The 20,319-nt window shown below is 37.4% G+C and overlaps 3 gene segments (V, D, J or C); all 3 read left to right on the forward strand.

The window, feature by feature from the left end:
- LOC127686811 (Ig heavy chain V region 108A-like) overlaps positions 1 to 20,319 on the forward strand; it is a 111,185-nt gene that overhangs the window by 18,502 nt on the left and 72,364 nt on the right.
- On the forward strand, positions 6,377 to 7,242 carry LOC127686808 (Ig heavy chain V region 108A-like). The segment is given in 2 exon segments: positions 6,377 to 6,550; positions 6,633 to 7,242. Coding segments are annotated over 2 exon segments (459 nt in total).
- On the forward strand, positions 12,087 to 12,537 carry LOC127687760 (immunoglobulin heavy variable 2-5-like). The segment is given in 2 exon segments: positions 12,087 to 12,132; positions 12,218 to 12,537. Coding segments are annotated over 2 exon segments (366 nt in total).

Below are 20,319 nucleotides of genomic sequence, written 5' to 3' on the forward strand. Positions count from 1 at the left end.
TGTCTCTTACTCCCTCTCTCAGTCTCTCTCTCTCTCTCTCTCTCTCTCTCTCTCTCTCTCTCTCTGTATTCTCATTGGTTTGCTTTTATTTTTTATTTATTCATTTTTATTAGATATTTTCTTTATTTACATTTCAAATGATATTCCACTTTCTTGTTTTCCCCTCTGAAATTTCCCTAAGCTCTCCTCCTCCCCCTGTTCATCAACCCACACACTCCCTCTTCCTTGTACTGCCATTCTCCTATACCCGGACATCTAGCCTTTTCAGGACCAAGGGCCTCTCTTCCCTTTGATAACTAACAAGGCCATCCTCTGCTACATATGCAGCTAGAGCCTTCAGTCCCTCCATGTGTATTCTTTCGTTGGTGGTTTAGGCCCTGGGAGTTCTAGAATGCACTGGTTAGTTCATTCTAGAAACTGGTTAGTTTCTCACCTTCATTTAGGTGAGAAAGAGAGAAAGAGAGGATGAGGAGGAGAAGAAGAAGGTCTTGGGAGAGGGAGAGAGGAGAGAGAAGAGTTGAATGTGGAGCTGAAAGTTTTGGAAGAGGGAGAGAAGATAAGCAGAGGCACTTGGCTTGGATATACTGCAAATTATAAAGGGTCTCATAAATGGCAAAGATGGTAGTGTAGTGGTAAATTTTCCCAAAATAGGCAAAAGGGTTTTATTCATGCTAATTGAGTTGTGTTTAGGTATGAGTCTTGAATTCCTGATCTTTCCAAGACTTTTAACATGAAGACATGTTGAATTTTGTCTAATGCCTTTTCAACATCTAATGAAATGGCCACGTGGTGTTTTTCTTTGAGTTTGTTTATCTAGTGAACCATCCCTGACTTTGTTGTATATTGAACCATCCCTGCATCCCTGGGATGAAGCCTACTTTATCATGGCACATGAAAGTTTTGAGGTGTTCTTGGATTTGGTAAGTAAGAATTTTATTGAGTATTTTTCATTAAAATTCATCAGGGAAATTGGTCTGAAGTTCTCTTTCTTTGTTAGGTCTTTGTGAGGTTTTGGCATCAGCACAACTGTAGCTTCATAGAATGAGTTAGGTAGTGTTCCTTCTCTTTCTATTTTGTGGAATAGCTTGAAGACTATTAGTATTAGGTCTTTGAAGATCAGAATGCATTCTGCACTAAACCCATCTGTTCTTGGGCCTTTTTTTGCTTGGGAGACTTTTAAGAACTTCTATTTCTTTAGGTGTTATGCGACTGTGAGGATGGTTTATCTGATCCTGATTTAACTTTGGGATTTGGCATCTGTCTAGAAAATTGACCATTTCATCCAGATTTTCCAGATGTGTTGAGTATTGGCTTTTGTAGTAGGATCTGATAATTTCTTTGTATTTCTTAAGTTTCTGTTGTGATGTCTCACTTTTCATTCCTGATCTTGTTAATTTGGATGATGTCTTTGTGCCCTTTGGTTAATCTGGCTAAGGGTTTATCTATCTTGTTGATTTTCTTAAATAACTGGCTCCTGGTTTTGTTGATTCTTTGTATAGTTCTTTTCAGTTCTACTTGGTTGATTTCAGCCCTGAGTTTGATTATTTTCTGCTGTCTCCTCCTCTGGGGTATATTTTCTTCATTTTGTTCTAGAGCTTTCATGTGTGCTGCTAGTGTATGTTCTCTCCAGTTTCTTTTTGGAGGTGCTCAGAGCTATTAGATTTCCTCTTATCACTGCTTTCATTGTGTACCATAAGTTTCAGTATGTTGCACCTTCATTTTCATGAAATTGAAAAAGGCATTAATTTCTTTCTTTATTTCAACCTTGACCAAGTTAATCTTGAGTATGAAATTGTTCAGCTTGTACATATATGTGGGCTTTCTGTTGTTCTTGTTACTATTGAAGAGCACGCTTAATTTGTAGCGATGTGATAAGAGACATGGGATTATTTCAAACTTCTTGTATTTGTTGAGGACTGTGTTGTGACTGATTATATGGTCTTTAATTGAGAAGGTACTATGAGGTGCTGAGAAGAAGACATATTCTTTTGATTTAGGATAAAATGTTCTATAGATATTTGTTAAATCTTTGGTCCATGACTTCTGTTAGTTTCATTGTGTTTCTGTTTATTTTGTGTTTCCCTGATCTGTTCATTGATGAGAGTGGGATGTTGAAGTCTCCCACAATTATTGTGGAAGGTGCAATGTGTGCTTTGAGTTTTAGTAAAGTTTCTTTTAGGAATGAAGAAATGCATCTTGCATTTGTAGCATAGATGTTCAAAATTAAGATTTCTTCTTGATAGATTTTTCTGTTGATGAGTCTGATCTTTTTTGATGATTTTGGTTGAAAGTCAATTTTATCCGATATTAGCATAAGTATTACAGCACGTTAACTCAGGCCATTTGCTTGGAAAATTGTTTTCCAGCCCTTTACTCTGAGGTAGTGTTTTTCTTTAATACTGAGGTGCATTTCCTGTATACAGAAAAATGCTGGGTCCTGTTTAAGTATCCAGTTTGTTAGTCTTTGTCTTTTCATTGGGGAATTGAGTCCATTGATGTTATGAGATATTAAGAAATAGGGATTGTTTCTTCCTGTTATTTTGATGTTATTTTTATGGTTGTGTGGTTATCTTCTTTTGGGATTGTTGAAAGATTACTTTCTTGCTTTTTCTAGGGTGTAGTTTCCCTCCTTGTGTTGGAGTTTTCCATCTATTATAATCTGTAGGGCTGCATTTTTGGAAAGATATTGTAAAAATTTGGTTTTGTCATGGATTATCTTGGTTTCCCCATCTAATTGAAAGTAATTGAGAGTTTTGTTGGGTATAGTAGTCTGGGCTTTCATTTGTGTTCTCTTAGGGTCTGTATGAGATCTGCCTAGGATCTTCTATCTTTCATAGTCTCTGGTGAGAAGTCTGGTGTAATTCTGATTGGTCTGCCTTTCTATGTTCCTTGGCCTTTCTCCTTTACTTTTTCCTTTGCTGCTTTTAATATTTTTTCTTTATTTAGTGCATTTGGTGTTTTGATTATTATGTGACAGGAGGAATTTCTTTTCTGGTCCAATCTATTTGGAGTTCTGTAGGCTTCTTGTATGTTCATGGGCATCTCTTTCTTTAGGCTAGGGAAGTTATCTTCCATAATTTTGCTGAAGATATTTACTGCTCTTTTAAGTTGGCAATCTTTACTTTCTCTATACGTATTATTCTTAGCTTTGATCTTTTCATTTTGTCCTGGATTTCCTGGATGTTTTGGGTTAGGAACTTTTTGCATTTTGCTTTTTCTTTGACTGTTTAGTCTGTTTCCTATTGTATATTCTGTGCCTGAGATTTTTCTCTTCTTTTTCTTGTATTCTGTTGATGATGATTGCATCTACACCTTCTGATATCTTTCCTAGGTTTTTTATCTCCAGGGTTTTCCCCCCTTTGTGATGATGTCTTTATTCTGTCTACTTCCATTTTTAGATCCTGGATGGTTTTGTTCAATTCCTTTACCTCTTTGTGTTTTCCTGCATTCTTTAAGGGATTCTTTGTCTTTCTTCTTATTGACTTCTTATGGACCTGTTTACTTGTTTTATCTTGTATTTCTTTAAGGAAGTTATTTATCTCATTCTTAAAGTACTCTGTCATCATCATGAGAGGTGATTTTAAATCAGAGTTTTGCTTTCCTATTGTGTTGGGTTATCTATGGTTCACTCTGGTGAGAGAACTGGGTTCTGATAATGCCAGTAGTCTTGGTTTCTGTTGCTTGTGTTCTTTTCCTTGCCTATCATCATTTGGTTATCTCTGGTGTTAGCTGGTCTTGCTGTCTCTGAATGTGGCTTGTCCCTCTTGTAAGCCTGTGTGCCAGAACCCCTGGGAGACTATTTCTCTCTGGGAGGAACTTAGGTATGGAGAATTGTGTATAGGTTCAGCTCCACGGTGCAGACAGAAACTGGAAGGAACCTGTCCCTGGCTGTTCCCTGGTTCCAGTGTTCTGATGGCTTAGAGCAGGTCTCTCTTGGACCAGGAATTTGAGCAGAAGTGTTGTTCTTACCTCTGCTCATAGACGAGTCAGCAATCCAAGGAGACTGGCTCTCTCCATATGGTATTTTCTTATAGATCATTGTGGCACAGGATCAGCTCTGGGCACAGATTCATACTGCTCCCTACAATACTTCTAAAGTGGCTATTCTTGTATCTAATGTATGTGATATCTGACGACACCATGGTGTATCCATTTTTGAATGAATCAGAATGAGAAGATGTGAGCCAATTTCCAGACATAATCCCTTTTGCATAGACATCCAGAATAGTGAATTGGGCACAATCCCGTAGGTGGTGTTCAGAATTGTAAAATATAGTTAGGTCCAAAAGGAACAGCTAGGGGTTTATGATTGATGAAAAGAGGATCTAACCAAAGGAGAAGGGAAAATAATTCACAATGAATGCAAAAATGCTATAAATCAACATGTCCATTTATTCAAGGAAATCTCCTATACAGACATTGCATGAGATCAGCAAGTATTATGATCCTCATATTAGATTTCTGAGAAGAATAAGCTTATATTATATATTTACAATTGTATGGAGTCTAGACATTTGTGAATGGATTACATTATATGAGGAAGATGTCAATATAAACCCATACTACATAATTAATCTTTCATTCCTATGCATTGTAACTTATGTGAGTCATTAGCATTCCAATGTACTGAAATATGAAGTACAGCATTATAGATATTATCCAGCACATCACAGGGATTCTGAGCAGGTATGGATGGTAGAACATGCATTTAACTGGTCCTCCTCTTGGTTTCTTGCAATATTTGTTGCATCCAATTTGTTAACCTGAAATTTGAGCACAATATATATGAATATTCTGAATTCATTTAATATGGATTCTTGTTTCAATATGTGTAGTTACATTTCAGGTAGTCTACTACATATGTAAACATATTCCTCCACAATGGTATTGTTCTCTCTGATCCCTGGTACCATATTCCAAATCCATCTTTCTTTAGCAAAACCTCACCTCCTGAAAAGCTTTAAAAACACATGCACTGCCCCAGAATAGGAGGACCCTGGATTGTAAAGCTACTCAGGTAGAGATAAGGCTTTCTAGGCACACATATTCTCTACCAATTAGAATCCCTATTATGGAAATTTCCTCTCTACCCTCATCCCATTAAATGGATGTTCATGAAGATTGGGAAACAGATGGAGTTGCTGAATATATTTCCTTGATTTCTATCTCCTAATCAAGTTGAATTTCTTTTGGAATGTTAACTTCTCTGTGAGTATCATAGTGGTACTTCCTCTTTTTGTTGTATGTGAATGTTCCAATAATTCATACATGGAAAAACAGGGTGATACATCTTAGACCAAGACTCCTTCTATCTTCTACTGCATTTGCCCAGGTACAGCCTGATGAAGGTAACAAAGACCCTGATCTCTCTGTGTACACTTTATTACAAATGGGAACATCTAGAGCTGTATCCAAGTGCCACTAGGAAAGAGGATGACTTTGAGAGTGTCATTGATGATAATGCAGAAAGAACTTAAATTCAGATACTGAGACATCAGTTAACTCTACAAGTAAACAAGAACCATTTATCCCTGCAGCTGAGCCCTGTTAGAACTGGAGTTTCAGGGATAACTTTTTGCTCAAGTCAGACTGGGCAACTTCAGAGTAAACATTGAAAAACTTACTGAAAAAAAGAAAAGAAAAACCTATCTGCAGGTGGGTTCAGGACCAGTAGGGGGCACAGTGGGACCAACAATCCCCAGCAGAGAGATGTGGTGCTTGTGTGGGAGACTGTATCCTCTGTGGTTTCCTTTCTTAACTTACATGTAACTATTGTGTTTGACATGTAATGTTTCCATGCTCAAAAACTGTGAAAATTCTTTGTTAAGCATGTCATAGATTTATATTTTCTTGACACACACACACAGACACACATATGAAACATACTCTTCTTGATGAAATCTTCTGTTTACAGATACACAGTTAATTTCCATAATTTATTTATTGTGATGGTGCTGTAAAAATAATTCATGTACAACTGTTTCTGAAGTATATTTAGTTTTCGTTGTTTGGGCAACAATTTTTTAGTATATAACATGTTGGAAAGGCAAATGATACTTGTATGTATTGAAAGGAGGTTGTAAATAATTAAGAACTTAGCTCCTTTCTAACTTTGCCATTAGTGTGTCCTTCTTGTAACAACCTGTAAATCTATCTCTTAACTGTGGCAGAAGAGGAGGCACTGTTTCAGGATGCAAATCTTTTTAGAGCACAGGCCCTGATGTTAGTTACATCCATAGCCTCAGCACAATCTCAGAGATGAGGTATGGGATGAACTTCCTCAGACAGAATTAGGGCTTGGGCCTCTATGTCCTGATTTTTAACTCAGGTGTCCCTCAGGTGTCCCTTCTTCTTCAGCAGGACTAGGCCTTTATCTAAGATGTACCCTGCTCGTGAATATGCAAATCATGTGAGTCTATGGTGGTAAATATAGGGATGTCTACATCCCTCAAAATCATACGATCACTGTTGTCTGTACAGTCACTGAGTATAGAGGACTTCACCATGGCGTGGAGCTGTATCATCCTCTTCCTGGTAGCAACAGCTACGGGTAAGTGGCCCACAGCAGCAGACTTGAGATTCTGAGATACTCTCAGGTCACAATGACATCCACTCTGTCTTTCCTTCTACAGGTGTCCACTCACAGGTCCAGCTGCAACAGTCTGGGCCTGAGCTGGTAAAGCCTGGGGCCTCAGTGAAGATTTCTTGCAAGGCTTCTGGCTACACATTCACTGACTATGTGATGTCCTGGGTGAAGCAGAGTCACGGAAAGAGCCTAGAGTGGATTGGAGATATTAATGCTTATGGTGATACTGATTACAATGAAAAATTCAAGAGCAAGGCCACACTGACTGTAGACAAATCCTCCAGCACTGCCTATATGGAGCTTAACAGATTGACATCTGAAGACTCTGCAGTCTATTACTGTGCAAGACACAGTGTTGCAACCACATCCTGAACATGTGAAAAACCCTGGAGGTGCAGGAAGCTTCCTGTGACTAATATGACTCAGAGAAGATTATCCTGAAGACTTGCTGAGATGCAATCATTTTGATAGTCCATTTTTGTGTCTCTTTTTTAGAGACCTCTGGGGCAGTTTATTAACTTTGCAGCAGGACATCTCTGAATTCTTTGATGCTGATTTAGTCTGCTCCTGATGTACCCCACACTTTGTCATTCTCTTCACCAGTGACAGCCTCCATTGACATTCTTCTTTAATAAAACAAAAAAGGATAACTGTGATTATGCATGATAAAATTATCTTTGGAATCTGAGAAAGACTAGCACTTTCATTGGAATAGCTGGGAATAAATTATAGTTTGAATTTGATCTGTAAAATCCCATCAACTTTTGGGCAAACTTCAAAATATCGTCCTAATTGAGGTTAGACAGTCACAAAAGAACACACATGGTACGCACTCTCTGATAGGTGGATATTAGCCTAAAAGCTCTGAGTACCCAAGATACAATTCACAAACCACATGAAACTCAAGAAGAAGGAAGACCAAAGTGTGGGTGCTTTGGTTTTTCTGAGAAAGGGAACAAAATACTCATAGGAAAAAATATGGAAATAAAAACTAGAGCTGAGACAGTAGGAAAGGTCATCCAGAGACCATCCCACCTGGGGATTCATCCCATACACAGTCACCAAACTATTGTGTATTCCAAGAAATGCTTGCTGAAAGGAGACCAATATGGCTCTCTCCTGAGAGGCCCTGTAAGCCTTTCAAATACAGACGTAGTTTCTCTCAGTCAACCATTGGACTGACTGTGGGTTCCCAGTGGAGGAGTTAGAGAAAGGATTGTAGGAGCTGAGGGGGTTTGCAACTTTGTAAGAATAACAACATCAACCAACCAGATCCCCCAGAGCTCCCAGGCACAAAGCCATCAAACAAGGAGTACACATGACTCCATATGCATGTGTAGTAGAGGATTGCCTTGTTAGGCATCAATGGGAGGAGATGTCCTTGGTCCTATGAAGGCTTGGTAGATGCCTCAGTGTAGGGGAATTGAGGATGGGGAGGTGGGAGTGGGGTGGGTGGAGGAGCACCCTCATAGAAGCAGGGGGAGGGAGAAATGGGATGGGGGTTTCTGAGAGGGGGGAAACTGGAAAAGGGTATAATGTTTGAAATGTAAATAAAGAAAATATCCAAGAAAAAAAGAAAAAAAAGAACAAAAGAAAAAAGAAAAAAGAAAGAAAGAAAGAAAAAGAAAAAAGAAAAAAAAAACCCTTTCACAGTCGTTAAGTCTTAAGTGACTTCTAGGTGTTTTGCTATCTCTGCTTGTGTGTTCCAGCAGAAGTTCGAGGCTCTTAGAATATGAAAGGTATTTATAACAGAATACATAGCTGCATTGTTCCTGCATGCATAAAGTCGTAAAGTCCACTAAAGAGGGAGTGAGGATGACTATAGGATAGATGGAGAAGAAGACTGAGACAAATGTTAGAAAGCAGAGGGCTGTCTAGTGAACACTATGGCAACCCCAAGTTTAATTATCATAGACCTATAGACTTTACAGTGTCATAGGGAACAAAGTCATAGTCAGGCAGAGACAATACCTGACATACATTGGTTGTCATCTATTGCCATCCAGAAGCCTCCCATTTCCTTCTTCCAAGATTAACAGAACATTCAGCCCTCATTCCTTGACTCTGACAGAAGTAGGCAAAATGGCTTCTGACACAAAGCCACAAAAGTTTAATTTCTGTATGATGGATAGAAATAATATTATATCAAGTTTCACAGAATTCATTTATCACCTTAATGAATGTACATGCTAACTGAGGTAGATTCTGAGGTTATATGTTAATATATGGTCCCATAATAATGTTCCCAGTCTCAATAATCTGTCCTTCAGCTTTTAGAGAACATCAGTCTTCTGTCATTATGTTTTTAGAAATGGGAACTGCAAGAGCTGAATACAACTGCCAGCAAGCAGGAACCTGGCTTCAAGAGAGACATTATAATAATATTGGCACAACTTAAAATCGCTGATGCATAAATCATCATGCCCAGGTAAATGAGCCATTTCTCTCTTCAGTGGAATTCTGTCAACACTGAAGTTAATGGATAGGTTTTCTTTTTCTTTATTTTCATAGATATTTTCTTTACATTTCAAATGTTATCCCCTTTCCTGGATTCCCCTCAGAAAACCCACTATCCCATCCCTCCTCCTCCTGCTCACTAACCCACATAAGGTTTTTCTTAAACCAGACTGTGCAACTTCAGTTTAAACCATGACAAACCTATTTTCAGGAGCGTTCATGACTAGCAGGGGGCATAATGAGACCTATAATCCTCATAGAGAGATGAGCTGTGTGTGGAAGCGACTCTGTATCCTCTGTAGTCTTCTTTCTCAAGTGCATTAACTGATCTGCCTTGCTTTGATTGACATGTGATGTCTCCAAGCTCAAACTCAGTATTCTTTGCTAAATAAGTTCTCAGATTTATGTTTACTGGTTTTGATTTGTTGTTTTATAATTTTTAATAAAACTCATACAGTGTTTTCTAATAACTTATTTTCTCACCCCAACTATTTCCAGATCCTTCCTACCTCCAAATTCATGAAATACACACAATTTTCCTTTTTGAATAACAGCAAAAAAAAAAAAAAGAAAAAAGTAATTTAAGGAGGAATTAAAACAGATGGAAACAAAACGAAAGATAATCAAAAACAAGACACACACACCACACACACACACACACACACACACACACACAGAGAGAGAGAGAGAGAGAGAGAGAGAGAGAGAGAGAGAGAGAGAGAGAGAACTCCAATAAAGCCACAATCCTGTAGCCATGATATATAGACAAAAGGTAAATGATGCAAAGGGTATTGAACAAGACAATGTCTCCAAAAATTCTATTGAGGTAATATTTTTTTTGTTGGAATCAACTAGTAAGCATGTCTTCTATGATTAATCATGCTTAACATCGCAGGAGAGACTCCATTGGTGAAAACTAACTATTCCTTTACACGAGTGTCAGCTGCACTTCTCTTGGTTAGGGCTGAAAGCCTGCACTCATTTCCTTCTCCCAAGTTTATCTGGGTTGATTTGGCTCAGGCTCTGTGTCTGCAGCCACAGTCTCTGTGAATTCATAAAAGCATCAGTCAAATTGTGTCTGGAAGACGCTCTTTCCTTGGAGTTCTGCATCCAGTCTGGCTCTTATAATCTGCTCAATTTTAAAATGTTTTATTCTCTATTCTTATCTCTATTTTACTGTGTCATCTTTGTAAATTCCTCATACTGTAATGACCAAATTCTATTCCCTTGGCTTCTACAACTAAATACAGCAAAACAAATTATTCAGTTCTTGGAACATGTATGAATGATAACATGAAGCACACACTTAATGTGTGTGGGTAACCTATTCAGTATATGTTTTCCAGTTCCATAAGACACTTGTAGATCAGATAATTTATGATTTATCACTGAGTAATACTTTTCAATATGTATGACTATGTCCTTTTTTATTTATGCTTTATTAGAAATCTGGGATGGTTTCTTCCTCTATATGTTGAGAAATGACTGTGAAGAACATGCTGTGAATAAACATGAATGTACAAGTATGTCTACAACAAGATGTAGAGACATTTGAGTAGCTGTATTTCCCAGCACAAACTACATTCAAATCAAACCAGTGAAAATTACCACATGTGAGACCTAGAAATGACTGAGCAGGTAGAGATGTCTACTGGCAAGCTTAGCATAAGGGTAAGTCATTCTCTGAAGTTAATATATCCAATTTGGTGCAGGTGTACCCTGTTATCACTACTAAGAATAACACTTTAAAATATTTCAACATGGATGGGGAGGAACTATTACGGCCCACAGCACACTGAAGGTCTTTTGGCATTTGATGACTAATAGGCAAAATATAATCTCTTTATTGGGGAAGATTTCTGGAGGTTCACTATTTACTAGAGATAATCCTATATATGAGTATATAGGTAGCAATAATAAAATTCTCTGTGTTATTAGTTAATTAAATAGAAGATCAGTATGCTTGGAAAGAGAGTTTTAGGAAGGTCCCAAGGGGAATCACAGGGACCTAGTGATGGTAGACTGTGGTGAGAGTCCTGAACGTGGTGGTAGATCACAACATATTTCATATATGATTGAAAATTACAAAGAATAAAAATCCTTATGAAATATAAAATAACAACTTTACAAGTGTATAGAACTTTCATAAAAATGTATTTTGTACACTGTGCATATTTCTTCTGTAACCTCTAGTCTCTATTATTTTTCCTTTATTCTACTAGACAATTTTAGTTTTAACATTTCTGAAGGCAGTGAAAAAAATGTCCTAATCTTGTGGGCTGTGCCTTCCAGCATCGTCTGCTCACTGTGCCTTCTTCTAAGATCTTCAGCATCTAGGAAAATTGAATAAATTTCTCCCCACTTAGACTTTCTATTTTCTGCTGTTGATTTTAAAGTTGTCACAAATACAGGTCAGTATAAAGATGAAGGTACTGATTGTTGAATAAATAGCAATGTCAAGTATGTGAGTTAGGAACTTGACACTTCAGTAAAGTCAATAAAATCACACTCTTTCATGGAATTATTTTCTTCATTATTTTCAGCTTGAGATGGCGTATACTCTTACACTATTCAGGAAGTCTATAATTAGTGTACCAATTATGTGGAAAATATATATTGATAAGACTCATAGAGGCCTTAGAAACAGAGAGCATCAAGGTAGTAGTAAAATCTCCCCTTTGAGCTCCTCATCTGACCTCCATTCAAAAAACATAGGGAAGTATTCTTAGATGAGTGAACAGAGTCACAGCCCTTTGTGCTAGAGTGAGGGTCTCCCTCAACCTCACTGCAACCCAACATCACTCACAAGAAGTATGTATGGAGGAACCTGGTCTTGTGTATTACATACTCTCTATGAAAAGCAGAAATGAACTCTCTTGAGGGCTCCTGCATCTCCAATCATAGACTGATACCACTTGAGTCCATAAACTTAAGTATGCCATCAGAGTCAGCACCTGGTGAGGGAATGCAAATCTCTGCTGGATCCACCCAACCTTGGGTTGAAAAGTCAAAGCTGGACATGTGTACTCACTAGTGTGCAGCCATGGACAGACTTACTTCCTCAATCCTGCTGCTGATTGTCCCTGCATGTGAGTGTCAAGGCTGCCTAAGGGATGACTGTTTCTATCCACACCTGTTCCAACCTTACCTTCTCCTTTTTCTTTTTCTCCACAGATGTCCTGTCCCAGGTTACTCTGAAAGAGTCTGGCCCTGGGATATTACAGCCCTTCCAGACCCTCAGTCTGACTTGCTCTTTCTCTGGATTTTCACTGAGCACTACTTATATGGGTGTGGGCTGGATCCGTCAGCCCTCAGGGAAGGGTCTGGAGTGGCTGGCAACCATTTGGTGGGATGATGATAAGTACTACAGCCCATCACTGAAGAGTCGGCTTACAGTCTCTAAGGGCACCTCCAATAACCAGGTATTCCTCAAGCTGTCCAGTGTGGACACTTCAGATACTGCCACATACTACTGTGCTCGGAGAGCACATTGAATCAGTCTCAGTTTTCAGCTGTACATTATTTCAGGCTGGTTCTCAGCTCTGTTCCTTCCTATTATATCAGAAGAATGTATAGCTACAGCTTTCCTACTGGCCTCTGTGGTTTCCTGTTTGCTCTTAAATTAAGAGCTTTCTATTCATTTTCTTCACCCTAGGTTCCTGTTATAATGTTCATAAATGATTCTGTGTTTTCCTTTATAAAGCTGATGGATGTTTGATGCTTATACCAGGTAGTTCAGAACTATGGTTCCACTCAGTCTTAGGCTTCAAATTCCCACAGTGGAAAATTCCAAATTATTGTAATGTTTACCTTCAGTAAACATTTGTATATGGTGAAGATGGGATTTACTGGATGAGTATTCTCAAATTGAGTCATCAACCAAAGAGTGTCCATAGATACCCCCTAATAATTCAAGGTATTTTGAAGTCTATTTTTTGCTCCCCACAAACTAATTTTAACATCACATGGTTCAAGACAGCACTTATATATCTCACTGAACACAGAGAAGTTGATCATGTGTCCATGTAGAATTTTTATTCCTACTGATTAGTGTTCATAGTACTGGACGGATTTTGTATGGTATTAAAGGAGAAAGGTAATAACCACTCTAACTCTAAACCCTGTTGTCTACAATAGTTCCCTGTCTGTGGGATATGCTGACATAATAGAGGATCAAACATTGTGGGATCAATCATTCATTCTTTGATTGAATAAAGGCCTATGAGATTAGGGTTAAGGTTAGCCATGGCTGACTCTGCTAGAATTGCCAGGAAACTGAAATTGCATAGACCATGGCCCTAAGGGAAAATCATATGCCACTGTTCTGATAAAGCAACATATCAATAAAATCATTTTATTTACACTTAATCCAGTAACTCATCTACCTGTCATCAGACACATGTTTTGCAGTAGATATGAAGCTAGAGAGAATCAGAAATGTACAATTTTTAGAGAAATGGTACTCAATGAGTTTTCGTCACCAAACTTTCATCCCAGGACTAAATGACCATTGCAAAAGAAGATTGTAAGGGTCAGAGATGATTGATTACTCTACAAAAGCAGTCTTATCCAGACACAGTAGAATTGATACACATATGAACTCACATAGACTATGGGAACAAGCACAGGGCTTATATATTCAAACCAATGGGAATTTCTACAGAGACGGGGAAGTAGATATGTGCTCCCACCACTATGTAAGAATCTATCTGCAGCTGGTACTCATCTACAATAGAAACATAGTCTTCTTCAGTGGGGACTTACTCCTGTATTAACCACACTTGATGTTAGGCCCTATACCCAAGAGATGGCCAAACAAAAGCAACACAATGACATATTTGTAGTTTTTTCTCATATAGCTTTACTTAGGCAGTTTATCTTACTAGTTTTTTCATGTATATTTGGTTTCATACTTTTTCTTCTTTTGAGTTTGTGTATGTGTGAATATGTATGTATGACAAGATAGGGTGGATAGTAATAGAGGGAAAGGCAAATTGACAGAAAGTGAGTCTTGTTTTACCTTTTTGTTTGTTTTTGGTTAAAAAGTGAGAAAAATAAAGGGTATGAAGTTGGGTTGGTAGCAAAGGAATGAGGATCTAAGAAAAGTTGTGGAGAAGTAAAGTCTGATTAGAATATATTGTTTATAAGATATTTTCAATCAACAAAGGTCATTTAAGTTAAACAAACTGGGCAAAGGCCCCAAATCTCATGTACCTTTTACTTTTCCCTAAATGAAAACACCATGAAAAGACAAAACATGTTTGTTTCTTTCTGGCATGTTCATGCACAACCTGCTCGGAAAGTTTCCAGTAATTTCTGGTCAGTTGTCAATTGTTCTGTTGACACATCTCTTATCATTTCTGTCTTCCTGAACTGATAATCAGGTAAGAATCTATGGAGAACAATGCATGTTTCACTGCTGAGATATTTTCTCAGACATGTACAGAGTCTTCTTAGGGCAATGTTCCTTTCCACACACAATCAAGTATAGCAACAGCCAAACAAGTCTCTGTTACTAACAACAAAGATAAGTTTCCATTACCTTATAGCTCCTTGTCCTTCATGACATCATCAGGACAGGAACAGATGTCACCAGCAGGATGAAAAGGAAGAAGCAGGCAGGACTGAAGGAGAAGTAATTAGCAAACCATTTGTCAGAACTCAGGATTGATATAGATTGATTAATTTAAGATATAAGACAATATTTGGGAGCAAGAGTATGATAAGACTTAAAAGTATAATTAATAAATATAAATCTTGGTCTTTCTATTTAGAGCTAGTGCAGGCAGAGTAAAACTGTATTCTTATACCCTGTTAGTGTCAATGTGAGCCATTTATGTATCATAGTTGAGTCAAAACTTTGAAGCAGAAGTGTTTGATCACATACTCAATCAATATCTAATTCTGAGGATTTGAGCAACATTCCTGCTAAAAAACTCTTTTGTTTTGCTTTGTTCATCCAAAATAGTTTCTTTGTACAGCACTGATTGCCCTTGAACTTATCTCTATAGACAAGGATAGACTTGAACTCAGAGATCCACATGTTCCTACCTCCCCAATCTTGGGATAAAAGATATTAGCCACTACCATCTGGGTTTGTTGAAATACCCTCAACAATTATTTTTAGTTTTCTCTGGTCATTTCATGTAATTTGAGGTGGGAGGTTCAGTGATTATACAATGATTACTGATTCCAAACTCATAGTCTTACTCATCTCCAATATTCTGCTCTGTAATCAAATGATTGCTACAGCACACTAGCAACAAGACCATCTTTTCAGTTTTTGAGACAAAGTGTGACAGTGATCCTCAGTGTTTTACTGTGGACTGATTAGCAATTCCAAATGGTGATTCAGGACATTAATCCAGATGTATGTTCTGCAGAATTTTTCAGTAACTTTCTTCACAGGTAAGTAACAGAGTGAACATCCAGAGATTCACCAAAACATGTTTAAAGTGGCTGTTCCTGCATCTTATATATCTGACCACTGAGGACACCATGGTGTATCAATCTTTGATTGAATCAAAGTGAGATGTGAGTCACTTTCCAGATGCAAGCCTATCTGCAAAGGGACTTGGAATAGTGAAAATGGTGCCAGTCCTTTAAGTGGTGTTCATAATCATCAAATATAGACATGTCTAAAAGGAACTGTTATGGGTTAGTGATTAATGGTAAGAGAGCCCAAGCAGAGGACAAGGGAAAAACAATACAAATTAATAAAATAATAGAAAAATGATATACATCAATATGTCCATTTATTCAAGGAAAGCTTCTGCACAGACATTGCATCAGATCAGCAAGTATTATGATCCTCATATTAGTTGAACTTAGGAGAATAAACTCATATTATCTAATTATAATATTATGGAGCACAGACATTTGTGTATGGATTATAAGAGGAGGATATCTCAGTTACTATTTAATTATATTACTTAAGTAGGCATGAAATCCTATGCATTGCATCAACAGCCAATATTCTGTCATATGAAATTCAGCATTATACACATTACCCAGCACATCTGGGGTTCTGAAATGCCAAGATACAACTGTCTAGCACTCTGGATTGTAGGGATAACTGTTCCTCTATAGTAAGGAGTTGCTGATGCCCTGAGGACACTGCCCTTGAACTGAAAATTCACAGGACTTCACATGGATTCTGACTAATTATGGAAGAGAGAACATGCATTTAACTTTTTCTTCCTCTTTTTATTCTGAAATATTAGGTGTATCCAATTTGTGAACCCAAAGTTAGAGCATAATATACTTGAATGTTCTGTGTTCATGTAGTGTGTATTGTTGTTTTATTATGAGTAGTTATACTTCTGATATTTAAATATACATTATTACATATCCCTAAACAATGCTATTGGTTTCTCTCATCCCTGGGATAACATTCCGTATTCTGTCCTTCATTAACGAAACGTTAATTCTGAAAGCTTTACAAGCACACGCCCTGCCTAGGAGAACACTGGATTGGAAAGTTACACAGATAGAAGTAAAGTTTTCTAAGCACATATATTCTCCACCCATTAGGTTCTTGTAAATGAAATTTCTTCTCTCATCCCATCTCATTACAAGCATGGGAATGCAGTATGGTTAACAGATTGAGTTGCATGATACATTTGCTTGATTTCCTTCTCAATGTGATTTTTTGGAATTGTTAGCTTTTCATGAGTGCTACTCTAGTTCCTCTTCTTCCTGTTGACTCCTGTATGTGATTGTCCTAGGAATTCACACATGGATACATGGGGAGATGCATCTTTCCTTAAGACTCACTGTTGATTTTTTTGTCCTCAGTGCTCTGGCCCAACTATAGCCTGATAAAGGCAAGAAAGACCCTGATCTCTCCTGTTAACACCTCATTACAAGTGGGACCTGCTAGAGCCAGATCCAACTGCCACAAGGAGAGAGTAGGCTTTGAGAGGATCACTGATGATAATGTAGAAACAACTTTAATTCAGTCTCTGAGTTATCAGCCATCTTCTATAGGTAAACAAGAGCCATTGCTCCATATAGCTATGTCCTCTCAGCAATGGAGTTGTAGGTATATGTTACTGCTCAAGACAGACTGGACACCATCAGGTTAAGCCACAAGAAATCTACCTGCAGATCAGTTGAGGACCAGCAGGGGGCAGAATGGGGCTAAGAATCCCAGTAGACAGATATTTTAGGGTTGAATGAACTCTGTATCCTCTGTGATTTCCATTTTTGAGTCCTTTTCTTTTTTCTTTTTCTATTTTTTTTTAGGAGTTTTTTGGTCAGAGACACAGAACAGTTTATTTGCTTTTTTTAAATCAAATCTGCAAATGTTATTTAGTTCACAAACAAATTATTGAGGAAAATCGCATCTATTGACTTGTGATTGAGATATAATGATTTTGTGTTCAAACGCAGTGAAGATTCTTCACTAAACTCTCCAAAGATTCATGTATTTTTATTTTTTATTTACTTATTGTATATTTTTAAAGAAAAATCACAAAATGCATTTACATCACTGATTCCCTCCTCAAACTTATGACAGCTCTTTCATCTTAAACTGAACTACACAGCTTTCGTTCTTTCTGTAGAATGGAAAAAATGGAACAAAATTAAAGAGGGATTGAAAACATATCAATAATTAAACACATACATACACACAAGCACAAAATAAAACTGTAAAATTGTACCTTGTACCTAAACATATATGTATATATATCTTTACACATATATACATATGTATATGTTTATATATATACATATATACATATATATGTAAAGATATGTGTATGTGAGTATATATATTCTATGCATTTTTCTTTCGGCTTCTACAAATTCAACACAAAAAATATTCAAATTAGTAAATTGCATGAAGAAAACTTGAAGCACTTGTCATGTGGACTCAGGTGACCCCATTCTGCATATTTTCCAGGTCCATTCACAAATTTTAGACTTCGTAATTCATGTTTTACTATGAGAAGTGTTCCACTGTCTATACATCCCACATTGTCAATATCTATTTGTCTTTTGTTACAAATCTAGGTGGATTCAATTTCCCAGATGCTGTGATTGGATCAGCAATAAATATGTATGCGCAAGTGTCTCTGTAATAGTGTATAGCATCATTTGAGTACATGCATGTATAAGTATGGCACTACATAGTTTTGTTTACTATTTTTGGTGACATTCTCAAACTGATTTCCAAAGTCACTACACTAGTTTACACTTACATCAAATAATCTTAATTATCATTAACAAATTATCATTGTCTAATTAATATTATCATTAATATTCTTGTTTATTGTCATCTCACTGAAGTCAAATTGGAACATTACATTTCTGGGAATTTTCATTCATTAAGTAATTTATTCACTATGAATCTTTCTGGTCCTCCTCTCACCCATTTTCTCCCCTATCCCCTTCTCCTCTGAGAGGGTGGAGGCCTCCCCTCTTTGGGTATCCCCCTACCTTGGCACATCAAGCTTCTGAAGTACTAGGCACATTCTTCCCAGTGCAGCCAGACAAGGCAGACAAGTTAGGGGAACAGCATCCACAGGAAGGCAACATCTTTATGTACAGTTGCACTCTATTGGGGGACCTACACTAAGACTGAGATGCACATCTGCTACATATGTTTAGGGTCCTGTTAGCCAAAGACTATGGTACAGGACATAGAGAAACCAGCCTTCTACTGACCAGGATATTCTACCTGCCACCAAGGGTTTTTTTGTGTGTGTGCAGAACAATGTCATGCAGTTTAAAAGAAGTACAAAGACAACAGTGATGTTTTATACTTTGCCTAACCTTGCAGTCTAAATATCAGGCTTCAAGAAAGATGTACCTGTTAGTACATGACTCTTACACTGTGCCCAAGTGTTTTCTGATTGTAGTTGTTGTCTATTGCATAGGAATGACCTCCTCCCAAATAAACATAGTCAAAAGCCAATTGCCTGAGACGACAGAGGCCATAGTTGACCCCAGTTGTATTGTTGAAGTTCAAGATGTCAAAATGCCTTATAATACTTATGTTTATAAAATAGATTATTGCTGCTCTCAGCCTTGACCAAGAAGCTTCTGTGTTCAGTGTATAAAGATTGATGCAGACATTCATGACTAGTCAATGTGGTTAGAATGATTACAGAGTCCTCCTCAGACACAGATTTGTTGTTGATATGTACTTTCCAATATATTAACTGTATTAATGACTATTTGCAAAGATCATATGAGTATCTCATTAGTAGCTCTTATATGTCACATTCTTACATACAATTATGTATTTCAATGCATTCTAGTGTATAAATGAGTGTCTACCATAATAGAGAAAAATAGGATATTCAAGAGATGAAAGAGTAGAAATTATGAGTGAAATTAGCAGTGTGAAATATTCATTTACACAAAAATTCTAACCAGATGTAAAAATTGTTATTTTTATTTTTCAGAATGAGTTTGCTTATTTTTTGACATTTTTATTCAAGTGTGAAATACATCAGCATCATTTTCACCCCATTGTAACCTTCTGGTTTCCATTAAGAACTTCTAGTAAATCTCTCCCATCTAACTGACCACTTTTATTTCAGTAACTAACAGTATATGGAGTCCAATCAGTGCTGTGTATATATACATATGTGTGTCATTCACTAGTATATAAGGAACAACTCAAATCCTTCCAAAGTAAAAGAGAGTATATTTTCATCATTTATCAGGTGCCAATCGATCTGAACCTTGGTGAGTATTCTTGGAAGTCACTCACCATCGTGTTGTAATATTTTAAAAATATGGCTACACTTTGTTTAGTGGGGCAAGCCTCAAGCACCTGCACCAAGGTGGATGTGTTAACCTGAGAGGGAAATCCATCTCTCACAGTTTACCATGCCGATCTAAGCAATCAAAATTTTGTGTCTAAGCTTACAATTGAACACACTTGCTACTCAGCTATTTCACATATGTTCTCTGCCCCAGGTGTGGTCTGATGTCAGGAGAACCTGTTGTCTACTATCATTACTTTTTTTGTTACAATTTTTATTTTCAGTAGATTATCTCTTTGTTTTAATTAACATGCAGTGTATTAAGGTTCAGTTTGGCCACCCCTCCTTTTTGACAGCATTTTATCTTCCTTCTTAGATCTTGGATAAATATGCACATTATGATCGGATATTTTTATTTACATTTCAAATATTTTCCCCTTTGGGATCCTCTTCTCCCATCACTCCTCCCCTTTCTCTATGAGGGTGCTTATTCACTCACCCACCCACTCCTGTCCTCCTCCACTGACATTGTAGTGGTTCAATGGAGCACTGAAC

Source organism: Apodemus sylvaticus, chromosome 6 (assembly GCF_947179515.1).
Source record: "Apodemus sylvaticus chromosome 6, mApoSyl1.1, whole genome shotgun sequence".
Classification (NCBI taxonomy): domain Eukaryota; kingdom Metazoa; phylum Chordata; class Mammalia; order Rodentia; family Muridae; genus Apodemus; species Apodemus sylvaticus.